At 40.6% G+C, this 17,604-nt stretch overlaps 1 protein-coding gene across 1 annotated transcript in view; it reads right to left on the bottom strand.

Annotated features, from left to right (window-relative positions):
- Positions 1-17,180, bottom strand: part of larp1 (La ribonucleoprotein 1, translational regulator) — a 39,341-nt gene extending 22,161 nt beyond the window's left edge. Inside the window, 2 exon segments of the mRNA XM_029447681.1 lie at positions 400-464; positions 16,523-17,180. Coding sequence (XP_029303541.1) covers positions 400-464; positions 16,523-16,901 — 444 coding nt within the window. The 5' untranslated portion in view covers positions 16,902-17,180.
- Between the last annotated feature and the right edge of the window lie 424 nt (positions 17,181-17,604).

Here is a 17,604-nt window from a genome sequence, read left to right as displayed (position 1 = left end):
TCTAACCTCCTCTGCAATATCTTTATGAAACAATCAATCTGCACATTTTTCCAATTAATATTTTCCTGAAATAGTAAAGACAGCACCGTAGATTGCAATCAGTTTATTTTTCTCATTACAGAACCTTTGACTTCATGCCTAATGCTCAAAACAATCACCAATCAATGAAACTGATCATCTCTTGTAAATTATGCCAATTAAAAAGGGCAAGTATGTAATATTTTGGGGTTTTCGTTACCTTACTTTCTTTACGTCTGCTTTGTTAACTACCGTTAGGCTAGTTCTTATGAAAACTTTCAATGCAGCATTACTGGATGTATACAATAAAATGTAAATACTGTTGATATCCACCAGTATTTTCTCACACAAGCAAACAGACAGACACACACAGAATATTACCTTTCCTCCGCGTCTAGCTTTGGGTGGGTTCCCTGCTCTCACCACCTTGGCGGGGCCGGTAGACTCTGTGGAAACACAATAAGATATTCTGCATTACAACCAGCTCGGTATACATGAACACTGATGGTCTTAAAAGCATCTGGCAACAGCAACGAATCAAGAGGCAAGCAGGAACACATAATCACACTTGAAATGAGGAACTACGTGTTAAGAAATGTGGCGTCTGAAATAAAAACCGCAGCAACCAGAGGTCGTTATTGTTACCAGGTAGATCAACAACAGAAGCTATGATGGAATTCCATTAAAGAATTATTTAGAGCAATTTATTGATTCATTATTGAATCTCTAAACGGTTTTAAAACAAAATACTTTAAAAGCCCATCAGTTTCCCGGACATCTTCAAATGACGATCCAAAGCCTAAATATATTCAATTTGCAATGATATGACAGAGAAATGTGAGAAGCTGGAAACAGCTATTAACGTGTTAACGATTGTTAACGATTTGTTATGTAATAAACATCTTTTGGCACTAAAATTATTTTTCCTATTTGCATTTTTATCTTATTGCCGTTTATTTAATTAGATCCCTGAGAGCGACGTAGCCTTTGCTGATCTTCTCAGGCCAAATACAACATTAATACAACAATGAAAGCCAGGTCCCAAAGATTGATAAAAACAACATAATCCAAATCAATAGCACACAGCCATTACCTACATCAATTAATGAGAACAAATCACCACACAGATTCACATGTAGAATTCACTAAATCAGGGCCATGTGCCCCAAACGCACAAAGACAAACAATTATAACAATACAGCTATATTTAAGTACACCCATAAGAATGTGCGTTAGCGACAATGAGCTATCCTGAGTTAAACCGGTGTGGGATCCATAAAAGTTGAAAAAGACTCATCAAAAGAACCAAATGACAGACCAGGTCACGAATCTTGATTTAAAAAAAACATACCAAAAAGCACAAGGCTCACTTCATCGTGCTGACCCGTCGTGTGTTCTGAAAGCAAAGATCTTGCCTCTTGCCATCTTTGGCTGCAGTGTCACCACACTTCAACTACGAGGGAGTGAAAGCAGCTCACAGGGACGTCAACACCGGAGAGAAAATCTCAATAAGCTCCTTAAGGACGAGAGAGGGGGGGGGTAAAATCCTTTGGCGGACTACTAACTATCACTAACAACACCAAGAGCTGCAAGGTACCGATGTTTTATTACAGATATGTGTATTTATTAGCACAAAATGAGATAAGAGAATTGAAGTTTGTGATGCTGAACCTTTAACCGGTCAAACAGTAAACACATAAGTGAGCTATTGTATTTATTGTTATTGAGATACCTATGGCAGATTTTCATAATAAAAACCTTACGTCGTTACCTCTAGATCTTTAAACTAATCTAATCAAATGTTATGCACGAGTAATGCAAAGTCCATATTGTGCCGTGTCTCTATTGTTGTGTTTGCACAACACACAGAACTTTCTTTATATCTGGAGCAGACCTCGGGCTGCAGTGCGTTCAGTTTCTTCATCAGCCAGCGTTTGGATACAACAATTCTTCCCATTCCTAGACACTGAGAGAAGAAGATCATAAATAGCAAAAGACCGGGACAAAAGAAACTGACGGAGCACCCGAGTGTCTTGACTGGCTCTGACAAGTACTTTGAATCTCTGAAGGAAGCCAAACCAGCATCATGTAAACTCAACACATGAGAAGTGAAGTCAGAAATGTTCTGTGGTTAAATAGTTAAAAGTCCAGTGGGAGAGCGCTGGGGCCAGTGAGGGAGACCAACTCACGTTTGCAGAGAGCATGACTGTACAGCCACACTGAGAGGTCTGTTAAGCCCAAAGAAACACTTAACTGTACAGAAGCACAGGAACATAAGGCTCAGAACGTTCTCCATGCACACAGAGTAAACAATACATAAGAAATAAAGCTTAACATGTCACAAAACTGTGTCCTGGTCTGCAACAAAAGACATCACCATTCACAGAGAACTGGGTTTAGGTTGCATTACATCTGCCTATTGTATTTTTCCCCCCCCACTCGAGCTCAATACAGTGACATAAGGCGATTCTGAGTACAACAAGAAAACTACATTCTTACAAAACACCTCCCTGCATGAAAGTGTTTAATATGGGATTACGTTTGTAAAAGCTGTACCTTGTAAAGTTCAGCCAAAGTTCTCCATGCTGCCTCTGATCTACGATATTGTAAAGACTGTGCACATAAGTAACCAACAATGTAGACAAAAGCACAGCCGGTCCAAACTTCACTTTCAGGAATCTGTGAGCAGAATCTTAAAAGAACTCTAATATAGCAAAAATCAATGCAGCAGAAGCAGACGTATCTTTTTTTTATTCCAAATATTCTGCTTCCTTGTCAAAACACGGCACCTACATTACAATGCAACTCAACCACAGACGGTTCAGGTCTGAGATTCATCAGGTCAGATTGATTATGCTAGTAGCAGCTAATGTAGCCTCAAGCCGCTAGCCTGCAGCATAGATCACCAGGAGTTTACCAGACCTCTTTAGACTGCTCCTTAACTCCACACCGACAGATTTTAAAACTTGTATTCTTCAGCTCCAACCGATGCTGACGCAAGAGACATCACGTGAGGCAATTTATCCGATTTCACAGCTCCCTTTGGAGACACATAAGCAGTGGTTCCCCCTTTAAATTTAGAATAGTTCCAGTTCAGAGACAGTTCTTGACCTTGTACTGCAAAGCTCAATATTGTGCCTCATGCATCTCTTTTTGTCATTTGGCATGTCAGAAATTGTGACACATGAACTTTATACTTTTTATATAACTGAGAAATGGTTTAACTCGAAGCTTCCTGAAAATACAGTTTTGACCTTTGCTTCATTTTGTTTGCTAAACTCTGTCACGGTGAGGTGTCCTGCAGGGATTATCGACAGAAACTTTGAAAGCAAAAGCATTTTGCCAAATTACAAATTCAAGGAAAGTGAGTTACGTTACAGTTGCTCGAGCCAAATTTCAAAGACAGATAAGTTATATATTTACAAGCCTTTAAATAAGTACATACGTGATCATTAACGATAGCTATTTGCATATATTCTCCTGAGCAGTGGATGCAGATTTAGGCTTCACAAGTCAGCTTTTAAATGTACTACTGTAAGTTCATGACTGGATTTGAAGAGTTTCTTGTTAATGAAATATATTCAGTCAACAGTTTTACACATCTTGTCATATTATCTTTTACAGAAGCAGTCGTCTTAGTTTCTCACTTTCTCCTTTTACATGTGGTCTATCAAATATCTAAGAAAGAGGCTGTGTGAATTATGTCAACACTGAAACATTTGCTTTGTGACGCTGGCAGCGTAACTTCTTAACCTGCCAACATTTTACTTTTAGCGCGTTATATCTTCCCAGTGGGTAATTCAACATCTTACGCTCCGCAGGAATAATGTTACTTCAGTGTGCTGCTTATCCTAATCGTGGCTGACGATGTCACGTGAAACTACCATTCAGCCTAAAGTCACTAATGACCAGTTCAACAAAATGTTGAGACTTTGTCCATCTGATCTAATGATGGATCAAGTCTCCAGCATTAATGTCTCCCTGTGGTTTTACGGGCAGTAACCCTCTTGCATTAGCTGACACTGACCTTCGACCACCACCGGGGTGTAGACATTTTTCTGTTCATGTGACTATTTCACCAGTTGGATTAACATAACAGCTACTACAACAAATGCATCAGTTAATAGGCACATTAAATTCATTAGCTAAATGAGTCATGCCGATTAAAATGTCTACACATTGAGGCCGTGTCCCAGCCTTCATTTGCAAAGCCTTGGTGTGACCGGGTCTGAACAAACAAACCTCTTTGGCAGATATGCGATTACTTCTCAACTATTACTTCCACTGGCCTGTCAACAAACATTACAGTCAAATATAAAGCCATACCCGGGTCAAGTAAACACACATTTCATAGAACACAAACGTCTCGTCTCCTCTCAACAGCTTAATTCAGAAACTGTGGCCTGTGCAACAACTCTGTCGCTCAATTAAGTCGAGGAATCAGCACAAATTCCTCAAGTATTTATCCATACTTATCTGCTTAGGTTGAACAGAAAGTGTGAACAACAGTAGTCTTGAAAGTTTAAAATGTCACACTGCTGCTGCTTACAGAGCATGACAGAGCATGTTTTTCACACACACACACACACACACACACACACACAGTGTGACCATCATCTCTTTCCTGTACCGATTACTTCTAAAGCCTTTTTTTTCCTTTTTAAATGGCTTTCACAGGAAGTGAGACGACTTTAAAGATGTGTGACTTACATTAAGAAACACAAATATCACACCGCTATCAAATGCTGCACAGCCGTTTTGGCACGCCTATTAATAATATGTTTAAACTACATATTTCTGCACCTTTACGGATAAAGATTAGGCTACACTAATATTATTAGTTAGTATTATACTTGATATATATTAGATTCCAGTGGTTCCAATTGTGTAATCCACACTGGTCAATAGCTATTGAAAACGTGGCATTAACCTTTTCAAAAAGACATTTTCACTGTAGTCAAAAAAGCTTTCCGCACACAAAGGGAAGCACTCAGCTGTATTAACGGGGCGGGTTAAGCAGCAGCCCAACAGCACCACAAAAATATATTCATTAAGACAGTTTATTTAATAAAAAGACTAACACCATTGAAAATAAATTACATTCAGTAGAAGTTGCACCATGCAAGTTTTATGTATTAATATTTTAAAAAGCAGGTAAGCAGGTTCTTTTAGGTGCCTAAAGACAAAACGTGGAAATCAGTTCCACTTAATTTTAGGTAAAATGTGTGAAAATGTATCGAAACAAACACCAGCGGGGGTGACATTCTGACATTTCACAGTCCATACATTTGTTATTCGCAGTAAAGCAGTTCAAGTCATTGGGAGCTAAAGTCATATTGGCTACAGATGCTTTAAAACCACTTCTGGGAAACTAAAACAGAACACCACCGACCATGAGCAATGCACCGAATGTGACTCAGGACTCTTACTGAATTCTGGAATCCGCCAACTACTGCAACAAGTGGACAAACGGTGGTTGTTCAATACTAACAGCCGGTTTGTCAAGCTCGGCCACATTCTGCTGATCAGCTGAGTCGTGCACCACTATCCCCCCCCACTGAAGGCATGTATGCATCACTCTGCTCAGTGTTCAGGGCATCAGATGATATCAGATGATTGTTTAAGGTCAAAGAAGATCCCAGGGCCAACTATAAGCTGCTGCACCTCAGGCAGTCACAAGTGTATTCAGACATGACCTTCTCTTGTTGTAGTCGTTCTCTTTGGGGCTTAAAATCACTTTCAAGATTGTTTTTCCACCCAAGCAATGCAACAAATGACGTAAAGCAGTTTGCCTTTTTGATGTAGCCATTATCACGTGACCTTTTTAGTTATTCAGTACTTTGTCAAAGGACTTCCTAAATTCCACATTGTTTTGTTTTTTTAAATGAGACCATTGGTTCACCAAACTATCAGTTATCAGCCTGATCCTCGTGTTTCCAGCTCACAAGCACACAGACACAATCATACATCACAATAAATGCTCTTAAAGAAACCTTTAGTCCCCAAATTTAGCTGCTGATCTTCAATTTGCATGATTTATAATTTCAAGGGATTGTTTGCCCAAAGCCTCACTGCATGCCTGAAACCACCTTGAGAACAGCCTGACTGTGAAGGCTGGGTGTTATCTAAGCATTTTGTGATGATAAGGGTTATATTTACTAGAACTCAAGGACGGGTCAAGTCCGTGTAACTGAAACATATGGCTAAATATCATGGAAACCGACACAAGGAAAAAACTTGGAAGGTGTATGGCGAGGAGGAGAACAGGAGTGCTGATGGTTTTTGCTGTATTTGCATTAGCAGGGAGACCAAGAGCTCATAGTTTATCCCCAAGTGGCATCAGCAGAACAGAATAAGTCAGAATCGAGGAAAAGGGAAATATATTTGTATATATATATATATATATATATATATATATATATATATATATAGATATATATATATATATAGTATATATATATATATTATATATATATATATATATATATATATATATATATATATATATATATATATATATATATATAAAGATTTGCTCCATATTTGCAACTCTGCATGAATGTATACAACCTCCTGAAATATCCAAACACAGTACATTGTGGTGAAGAAACTAAACAAAAAGTACCAGGGAAACCCCCGTTGATCCGCCATGACAGGAGCATTGACGAGTACATCAATGTATGAGAAACTCAAAGTAGGACAAGGACAGAGGGAAAATATTTTATATCATATACCGTTTCCCAAAAACCTGCGATAGAAAAGTCCTGTTTTATCAAGAATCATAAAGCTGTAACTGTCCACTCCCGCAACAACACATGTGACTACCTTGTTTGACATGTAACTGTATCACTAAAGTCTGAATTAACCATACAAATGTCAGGATTGAGGTGGATCAGATGCACCTGAAATATGACCCGACACCGACACGGCAGCAAAGTAAAAAACACACCAACACAGCTACAAGAGTGCAGCACTGAAAATGTGTTTGTTGTACTTTGACTGATTAAATGTATGTTGATCTACACAATATTTACATGTTATTTATATGTAATGGATTGCATTTCAAATCTGCAACGATGAGATCAGATAGGAGTTAGGAGCTTATTCAGAAATGAGAACAAAATACAAAATTGCCATTACATTGATATAGTGATGTGAATGTATGTCAGGGAAAACAATGCATTCATCCTTTACCTGCTTTTCTCATCATCTTACCCAACACACAGGATGTAGTGACTCCTCTTACTCTCAACTCCATTATCACCGTCTCTCCTCCTGCCAGTTCCTCCCTTCTTCTTTCCCTCTCCTCTGTGTTTATTCCCACGTCTTTCTTCACAGCGCTCGGAGCCGATTGTTGTGTTGCGTGCCCGCCTGACTGCCTGAGGCTCGCATTAGCATTAGCCTCCACCAACCCCTGGTCAGTTCACATTAACCATTACCTCTCCACCCGTCTCTCAAATACTTATTTAGTCGGCTCTATGCGAGATCATTTTGCACATCAAAATGTACCCCTTCCTTTCCATTTAGATTTAAAAACCAACTGCACATTACTTCAACTTGCATAACAATTGCTTTCCATTTATCGTCATCTCCAATTTCACAACCCTTTGATAGACACAGCCCCCCCCCCCCCTCTCTTTTTCTCAGAAAACGAAGTACAGAAAACACACACACACACCTCAGATGGAGTCCTAAAACACATTCCCATGTGTGCTGCAGCACACAATGTGACAATACCTGCTCCAGAGCCCACAAGGTATCGCTGGTGAAGCCTATAAATAAACCTCGTGCCACGTCGGCTCTGCAGTCTTAGATCAACACAGTGGTAGTGTTGGGGAAACAGAATCGGTCCTCAGCCAGATGCTGGGACTTTTTGTTGGCGAGTAGGTTCTCTTTCTACTCGCATGCATTGTATTGTCATTCTGAAGTCATATTTTATTTTAAAGATTTACTTATTCGAGGCGAGTGTTGTATTCTGGGATTTCCCCGTAACTGTGGTAAGTTATAGGGGGGGAAAGCAGCACTCTGACAGTTAAAAAAAAAAAAAAAATCACAGAAGCCAGGATCCAACAGAGAAAACTTTAATCACACATATTTAAATTTCTCTCTGAATGAAAGAAATGAGAAACACTTCCACTTCTTGGAAATGCTCAATTTGAGACAAACAGTTTCCAAAAAAGGCAATGAAGACAGCTAAGAAGTCTTATTTGGCTGATGAGGATGTGTGATAATCACCTTATAATAGTCATTTCTCACACTCAAGATCTAAAGTTTAAATCAGAGAGAAACTTAAACATTGTCTAATAGCTACTTTTAGTCTGACGGCCTTACAGCAGAGTGGTGTGACGAGAGCGGAGGGAAGCCTCTGCAAGAACCAAATATGGAGGAAACAACAGAGCCAGTAGACAGCCTTCGTGCACCCCCCCCCCCCCACCACACACACACACACAAACACACGCCAAAGAAAGGAGCTGGGAGGTGTCTGCCTGTGTACACTGAGTTGCAGTAACAACCCACAAATGCATTAAACCCAGGTCACATAACAAGAGAGACTAGGGCGTAACAACTCTGGTTGTTCATTAAACCTCATCGAACAGACCACGATGCTGAACTCGGCATCCAAATTCCTGGATGAATCCTAAAATCTATTCTGGGGTGCTTTTCCCATCGGTTGTTTAATCTCTGGTGAATTGCTGTCAGTGTTGACTTTTCCTCCGGCTGGAAGCGAAAACATTATGACCACCGTCTGCTGCAGTTTTTTTGATAAGTGTGGCTCTTCAAGCCGTGCTAACACAGTGTGAATGGTTATCCACATAATAGTGCTTAATATGTCCAGATCTTGATTTTCAGACCAATTGCTATTGAAGAAGAGCACCTCTAACAAAGTTCTGTAAACTGTGAAAATGACACTAGTTATTGGAGCTTCTTTACAATAAAAGCCTTCTGCTGGTTTGCAGGTAGAAAGTAAAATAAATCCAATATTAGAGTACACAAATAGTGAGTACAGACAAACTTTGCACAAGACAACGTTTGATTTGGGGCAGGAGGCAGTCACAGGTTGGCTTCAGCTACCAGGCTGGTCCACAACAGTGCAGGTTGACGCAGTTGTCCACTGCAGTCAAAGATGACACAGCAGCTTTTTGCTGATGAAAACACATCATACAAACAACTGGTTTTAGATATCCTCCTTTAGGAAAAGAGTCAAGTGCCAGCTCTCTCTACCCGGTCAACAAGCTACAGCTACTTTATTTTGGGTTGACAATGACTCATCCACTACTTCATTCACATTTTCATAAACATTGTAAAACTAAATCCCACTAGAGTCATGACTTAAGGTCTTTGGCTACTGGGGCTTAGTTATACCACTAACTGGGCACATCCTTGATGCAAACAGTCCACACCCTGAGCACAGAGGGATGTGCCACTATCACAGAGTGCAGACACAACCCTGGGACAGATAAAGCAGCTCGAGTTGGACAAATTAAGACAAGGGCTCAGCTGACAGAGTGTGTGTGTGTGTGTGTGTGTGTGTGTGTGTGTGTGTGTGTGTGTGTGTGTGTGTGTATGTGTGTGTGTGTGCGTGTGTGTGGCAAAGTAGAGTGAGTACAACAGACATTAGGGTTAGACTCAGAGTTAATCTGCTCCGAGGTTCTGAAGTCAACATCTTGTGTTTATTCATATCATATAATATTTGGATTTAGTTGACAATTATTTTCCTGATGAATTAATGTGTTGATTTTGATTAAATCTATAAGTTACAAAAACATTTACAATGACATCAAGCAAAGAAAAGCAGCAAACATCAACTTTAAAAAGCTGTAAAAGGACAATGTTTGACATTTTTGGCCTAAACGATTAAGTTAAATTTCAATCGATAAACTAGGCTAATCAATGAATCAACTTATTGCTTAAATTCTAGTAAAGTCCAAGTCAGGAATCTCTCTGTACATGATAATAATATTACTCTGACGATTGAGTTTTAACAGTTACAGCAGCAAACAGATGCACCAAAGATGAAAAACAGCTAAATGATCTTAGTATATCCACTCTCAGTGGAGCATTAAGTCATTTTAAACTCTTCAGATGCGAGTAAACCACCTTGAGCAGCAAACATGAAGACAAAACAATCTTGACCAATCATCTGAGCTCATATCAATGAGCACATTCAGAAGCAGCAGTCTGTCCTGCAACAGTAGTTCCACTTTACCCAGTCAACCGTCAGCAGTCCTTCCAGGTTCATGACCTTTGTCCCGACAGGTCATAAAACTCTGTTACAAACGGCATTGATGGCGTCTGATGTCAGAAGGTGGGGGTCTGCCTCTTCATGGCCACAACAAACTCCCTGCATGATGTTGCCCTTTTTTTAGTTTACATGAAAGATGTTTTAATGTGTAAACTAGCAAAAAGCAATGCTATACAAAATGTGAAAGAAGGTTTAATTCAACAGTCTCTTTCAACCTGCATTTGCCACTGTTTATTAAGGTTCCCACATTATGCTAATTCATCGAGCCTAACCTACATTTATTCATTTGTCAGACCTGCCAGTCAGTCCTAACTTCTTGACAATGGGGTCACACCTCAGCTGCCGGACAGTGTTACACGTCGGACAGTGTTATATGTCGGACAGTGTTATGTCGGACTGTATTCTACACAGCAGCAAAGAATACAAAACAATTGTTCTAATGCTTAAAACCATATCAAAAATCAAAAATACCTGCATCTTCTAGGCCCACGTCAATGTCAACATATATAAAGGTTGGGCCAGTCCAGCAGTGAAGTTTCTTTTTCAACTGTAAAAAAGGTCCCACTACATCCATAACTGGTCCCTTTTCAGCAAAATGCACAGACCTTTGAGTTATTGTAGATGGTTCGGTTCTCAAGACAATGAAGACCTGTGTTTGTGTGTGCCGCTGTCTTCTGCGCTGCTAACAGGAGCTCCATTAAACTACTGCTGTGGCTGTAAAGCCCCTCGAGTCCAACATAAAGGAAATACCTCATGCACTCATTCACCAAGCATTACAGTAAAGTCAACCAGCTGGAAGCCCCCGTGCTTTCAATGTCCACATAGCAAGAAGGATACATCTGCAAGATAAATATTTTATTCAGCACACACACCTTACAGTATGGTGCATGAGCCCGTTATATTTTCACTCAGTGGATGTTAACTATTACACTGTCACTTGGGGCTTGGAGCAGATGATGGCATCAAAAGCAAAAATGTATAACTCAAATGTAGACAACTTTTACTTTGGCAAAGCATTTTCACATGGCTTCCAATTTGGTTATTTTCAAACTATAATTCATCAATATATTTGTCTCGGTTTCTCCCTCAGACTTTGCCAATAGTCTGAGTACATGCATGTCATGTGTTGTAAGCAGAGGTACGAGGGACAGTCAATGCTCACTAATGAATGAAATAAAGCAGGAATACAGTTCAGCTTTGGATGGGTTGGGTCTTCCGACCGTGGTTAAAGGCCGGGTTTGGCTCAATTTTAAGTCCATGCAGTTCATTCCCAAATTGAATAAAAATGGCCACTAGTAGCAAATGTGCCATTCATTAAAATTACATAATTTGTATAGTCAATAGTGGCTGATAATATTAAGATCTATAATCCATTTATTATGCAGCCCTATTTAAAAAGGGGAGATATTATATAAAAACTATTTCAGTGCTTGTGCACATATACTTGGGTATCTGGAGTGACTACGAACAGACAAACTGTGAAAAAAGACAATCGCAAATCAATTAGCGCAGACTGGGCTTTTCAAGAGGGGTGCTTAAAGAGACGGGCGCTAAATGGAGCGTTTCTAGACAGTGATGACGGGTATATTCGAACAGACAGTGAGAAAAATAATGTGCTATTTTTGGACATTTAAACATGTTCTATTAAAACCCAAAATACAAGTAAGAACATGAAAATGAGCATGTTATGTCCCCTTTAAACACCACTTCCACTAGGCCCGTCTGATCAATTCGACTATGTTTTGCTTCAAACCAATGTTTGCTTTGCTATTCTCTGCAGAAATTTCACCATGTCGACCAACTGAATGAATGAAACATAAAGTTTAAGAGTGCCTACATTAAAAAATTTGAAGACACTGGTACTCTTGTTCTGTCTTGACCAATCAGAACAAGGTGGGCAAAAGCACTGCTAGCGTTTATCACTAATTCACCCGTAACTCCCTCTGGAGCCAAAATACACTGATGAATTCAACTGTTCAGAGGAACTGAGCAGACTTGTCTGGTAAATGAATTCAAACTCTGAACCATACACTTTAAAATATACTGAGAAGTGTCTTAAAGGTTTCCTCGACTGCCCCATTGTTTCCGTTTTTGTCCAACTGCTCTACATTACCTTTGGTTTCATCTCTGCAACAAATTCAACGGCATTGCAAGATCCACGGCAGAACCTGACACCAGTGACGGTAACGAAAGAGGTTATCTTGCCATGCATTATATAAACAATCAAAACTAAAATCAATATTTCCACAATGAAAGGCCAGGCTTACTCTCTCAAACTCACTGGACATTGGTGAGCCTTGAAATTTCAGTTGTCAAAGCTCAATCAGACTCCACTCCCTAATAATGGGGAGTGAAATCCGGTACGATCGCAAAGTCAAGCTACCCCGTAGAGTTTGACCAGAAGTAGCACTGTGGACAAGTGGACGTAGTTGTGTTTGTAGTGTGCACAAGGACACATTCCTGCTGCCCAAATCACTCTATTCTGTGGTTGGTGGTAGTAACGCTCAACACAACATGGGCAGTGAAGAAGAAGACTGCTACCAGGCAAACATGGATGTAAACAGTACACCAATGTAAAAAAAAAAATGTTTTACAAAATCTGCATTGCAATGTTTTATGTAGGAGGGAAATGCATTCCATCCTACCAGGCCTTAAAGAGACACGTTACAACATTTGGGTAGTGACTCTTGCGGGTGTAATGATCAATCGATGTGGATCAACGCATCGATTCAATTATCAACAATCCAAACTCAAAGAGAAAACATTGTTACACGTCATCATCTTTAACATCCTTTGTTTAAATTATTTCTATTAAATTGAAATCGTATCATAGCAGACTTTGTGAGATCAGCAAATAGATCGTTGTCCAATGAAATCGACATAATATTGTATCGTCATTAAAAAAAGGCACCTTTTAAGTCTGTGGTCATTACTTTTTTCATACCAGTCTGGGGAAGGCCAGAGTCTCCATGGTTGTTTTTGGAGACAGTATGAAACATGCAGCCAAACACCTTGGAGACTAGACAGTCCCAGTCATGTCTACTGCAAATATTAGGCTTACAGCTAAACACTGGTGAGTGAGTCTACCCTCAAAAGCTAAAACAACTAATAGATAACAAGATCAGGTTTCATCACCAACCTTTAGTGGCCTACAGGATCATAGCTTTTTAACTTAAAATCATCCAAGGCTCAAATAATTACTTATAATAATGTCCTCTGACCTCCATTTGGAGAGTTTGAGTATCAATCAAAGACCAACAAATATATTTATATCACTCACTGTCAACAAGTGATCAGTGACCTGTAAAAAGATATCCATTTAACAAGTGGCGGGTGGTTGATGATGTCTAAACCATTGATGACTGGGTTGGATGGTGACGGATGTACTACAGGTTTGATGTCACTTTGTTTACTCGAATGTGAATTCATGTGGTAGTTTTTAGCCCACATCTTACATATATTAATACTGTATGTTTTATGCCTTTTATTTGTTGTTTCTTGTTCAAGTCTGCATGTTTGTCCCGGTTTCACAATACATTTCTCTAAGGGGGGGAAGAAAAACATGGTAAAAAAAAGGGTGGAAGTTCAGCTATCCAATTCCAGAATGTAAAACCAACTCTGAAGTGATAATGAAAAGCAAGCTGGTGACATGCGTGTTACTGTATCCTTTTGCCTAACGTGAATATTCCCCCAACAGTTAACAGTAAACCCAGCCAGTAGTAGTAGCATGTCTGAGGCGATTGTAAAAATGTGCTGCTTATTCTGAATCCAAATCCATTTAGGATCACGCCCACTGTATGGGTACTGTACGTTTTCAACCTTTCAGCTGGTGTTCTTATCCAGGACATATGTCCAGGGTCTGTTTCAAGGACAGACTGAGTACACATGACTGACTAGAGAGCAGTTTACCCGTTTAAACGTCTTACTTTTTGGTAACAATTTTGGCCAAAATGAAACATTTTAGGACAAGAATTTTACCGAGGTTGACACCATCTTCAGAAAATAACTTTAAAACAGTAAAGCTTTATTTCAAGCTACACTGACACTAAAATATCAATTTCCTCATGATAGCCACATGTCTTCACTTTTTTCATTGTGAGTTTTACATCACGTTTCTGCAAATTAAATAATCTAAGAAGGGATATTCGATCTTTGATTCAACTGCTAACAAGTCATAAACACACAACATGTGACAACAACTCTTGTTGTCACAGGGTTTTGTATTACGGGGGTCAAAGGGGAGAAAAAATGGTTTCGAAGCACAGCTCTAAAAAACACACACAATCAAGAATTCAGCTTACAATTAGCCTCTAACCAATTTTGGTCTCTGAATGAAACATAAAATGGGGCACTACTTCATGGTTATCTCAACATCTGGCTCCCAGCCAGTTTTACTTGCTGATGTGACAGCTTTTCGAGCACAGCCACCCAACCCACAGACTGGTTCAGATTCAGGGTACAGGCTGTACCCTAAAGTCTACATTAGTTACACCGAGCAAACAAACCAACTGACAAACAAAAAGACAACACAAATTGCTGACAGGCCACAGTCAGAATCAGGATGACCTGACAAAGCGGATACTGTCCAGGAAAAAAAATCACACACATGGCTGTGAGACAAGAAACCACGTTGCCTTGTCACCGAGCAGCTGTCTCCATGTGCATTACTAATAATCACTACACAATTTATTAGAATGGATTTGATTGTGGCAATTAGCCTTTAATTTGATAAAAAACACGAGTTTTTTTTATATGACAAAACATTATTAGTTGTATTTTTGTAGACCGGACCAGTGAGATCATGCAGAAGCCATGATGACTCTCCAGCCTGCTTGTTAGCTTCCATGCTAACAGTTGCTAGCTGGGTGGACAAGCACACAGGAGCCGGGTTAACGCTGACAACATATACACGACATGACAACTGTGTTATTAACCACGAAACACGCACACTGTCTCACATAAAACAACCTCTAATGAGGTCTGGTCTTTGTCTTTGCACGAATCCGACGTAGTTAGCCAACTAAGTAGCTAGTTAGCTAGCTAGCTAGTGCCATGCCTTTCTCTTGGGGAACACGTGGAGTAAACACGTGATGTCTCACAACAAGCCTGCTCTTTTTTAGAGAATAAACGAATAGATGTTTTATATTTGGCCGTGTTTCAGTGTCTAGAATCGATCTATATAAAGCTTAAAGGGCTGTCATGTTTTACATAAGATGACTGGAAATGCACAGTAGCAGCCTGGAAGCTAAGCTAACATCTAAGTGGAAAGGGCTTTACGACGCACTAGGCCAAAGTGGAGTCGGTGTGCTATTGTTAGCTGGCTAAGCAGCTACACAGCCGGACAAGCTCGTTGCTTTTCTTCTAATTGATGCAATGCGAGACATGGGCGGATATAAAGTTAATGTGTGGCGTGGCTGTCTCGAAAAAAAATACCACAAACGATAGTAAGCGCTGGTTTAAATATTTGGCAAACATTGGGAGTGTATTAGCCAAGGTTTGGCTGATTGGGTGGGTGGCAGCAGATGAGACACACAGGGGAGGGAGAACATGGTGATGAAGCAGGCAACACATGAGGACGTCTGAGCTACTCAGACTACTGTCTTAAAGTGTAAAGTCGCTGCAGCGAGCATGCACGATGACCCTGCTGAAATGAACATGGTCTCCCTCCAAACAATGCCAGAAAAAACACAATAAAATGTGATGTACTAAAATAAAACACAGTTTGTCTGGTGTGATGGCACTAGCACAGCAACTTTACAGCCATTGCACGACAACACAACGTGTCCTTGTAGGTGCAGAAGAAGCATAATCCCTTAATCAAACCTTTTAACTATTCAAATATTGATTGAGAAGCAGGGACAACAGAATATGATCTTTAAAAAGGACCAATAGTATAGCTCATTTTTCTTGGCACGTGATTAAAGTAAGTTATAATCTTAGATATACATTTTTAACTGGTTTAAGGGTGTGATCCCTTGTGCAACCAGCCACCCATGGTTCCACAACTCCAGGAATAGCCTTCCCTAGTAGGAGGAGGGGAGGGGGCTTTCACTCCAAATATATCCAGCTTGCAGGGAGCAACAAGAGACCACAGACTGGGCTCGTTTATGCACTCACTTAGCTCTTTTGGTTTCAATAAAATTCTACATGACCCCCGAGTGACAGCTGCTCGGTTATCGTGTGTGACCACACCTGGACGGACAGACACCGACACAACACTGACAGCGAGTAAAATCAACATGTAGGGAGGGGGGTACCAACCGTGGTGTGCTTGTCCATTCACGCTGACCACGGTCACCGCATTCATTTTCCTAGTCCACGGGTTCACCTTGGGCGGGGGTGCTTCAGTAAACTCCTTTCTGCCTTTAACGCCTTCCTCGTTTTGCTTATCTTCGCTGTCACAACCTCCTTTGCTCTCCTCTGTCGCGTCTTTGGAGGTCTGCTCCTCCGTATCGGGGGTTCCTCCCTGCCCGGGGCTGCTGCCGCTGCTGCTCCCCTGCTCGGCGACACCCGTCTGCCGCTTGGCCCCGTCGCCCCGGCCGCCCTCCTCTTCCTCCGGCTCACCGCGGATCACTTTACCGTGCTCCTCCGCTTTTGCAAGCAGGTTGCCGGGCAGGAGAGCCTCCACCTGAGTGGCCATTTCCCACCGCCGTCTTTCTTCCCCCCTCAGGATTACCAGTCCTCCCCCGGCCCGAATTCGCCTTCAATTTCAAGGAAATGTGAAGTTGTTCGGCGGAGTCTGCCGCTCCTCTGTCGCTCCGAGACCAAAGAGCTTCAGTCTAGACGCAAAGTAGTCAGCGCCGAATTAAAACATGTATAAAAATAAAGAAACGTGTCCGAAGGCCTCGCAGGATTACAACCTTATCTCCACCACTAGCAGCAATATGGATGATCTCCACCACGCGATAGAATGGTACGCGCACGTACGGTGTACAGGGGGAGTAGCCACGTAAAGCCGGGAGCGCGCTTTTGGGTCAGGTCGAGATGCTGCCTTCAAGTGCTTCCTCGTTGTAGAACCTCTTTCTTCCCAATTTTGGACACCCTCTAAATGTGTTGTCGATTAAAGCTGTAGTAGGCCTATTTATGAAAGACAAAAACATGGATTTCTCATAAACCACTACATTTCATTAAGCAAACACTTTATTTGTTGAGTTTACTATTATTAAGCCCAATTTTAACGAATGGATGAAAGAATGCATTATATTTACAAAATCTCTTCAATGCATGACGTACAGAAACGCCCATGGATTTATTTTTTTGTTATTATAACTGTTTATGCTGCTTGATTAGGGCTCTCAATTAAAAAAACAAGACTTTCCTGTTTGAAGGTCTTCGTGTGTGTG

Source organism: Cottoperca gobio, chromosome 14 (genome assembly GCF_900634415.1).
Source record: "Cottoperca gobio chromosome 14, fCotGob3.1, whole genome shotgun sequence".
NCBI classification, from domain to species: domain Eukaryota; kingdom Metazoa; phylum Chordata; class Actinopteri; order Perciformes; family Bovichtidae; genus Cottoperca; species Cottoperca gobio.
The sequence above is the reverse complement of the archived record's forward strand: the minus strand, read 5'-3'. Positions and strand labels throughout refer to the sequence as shown.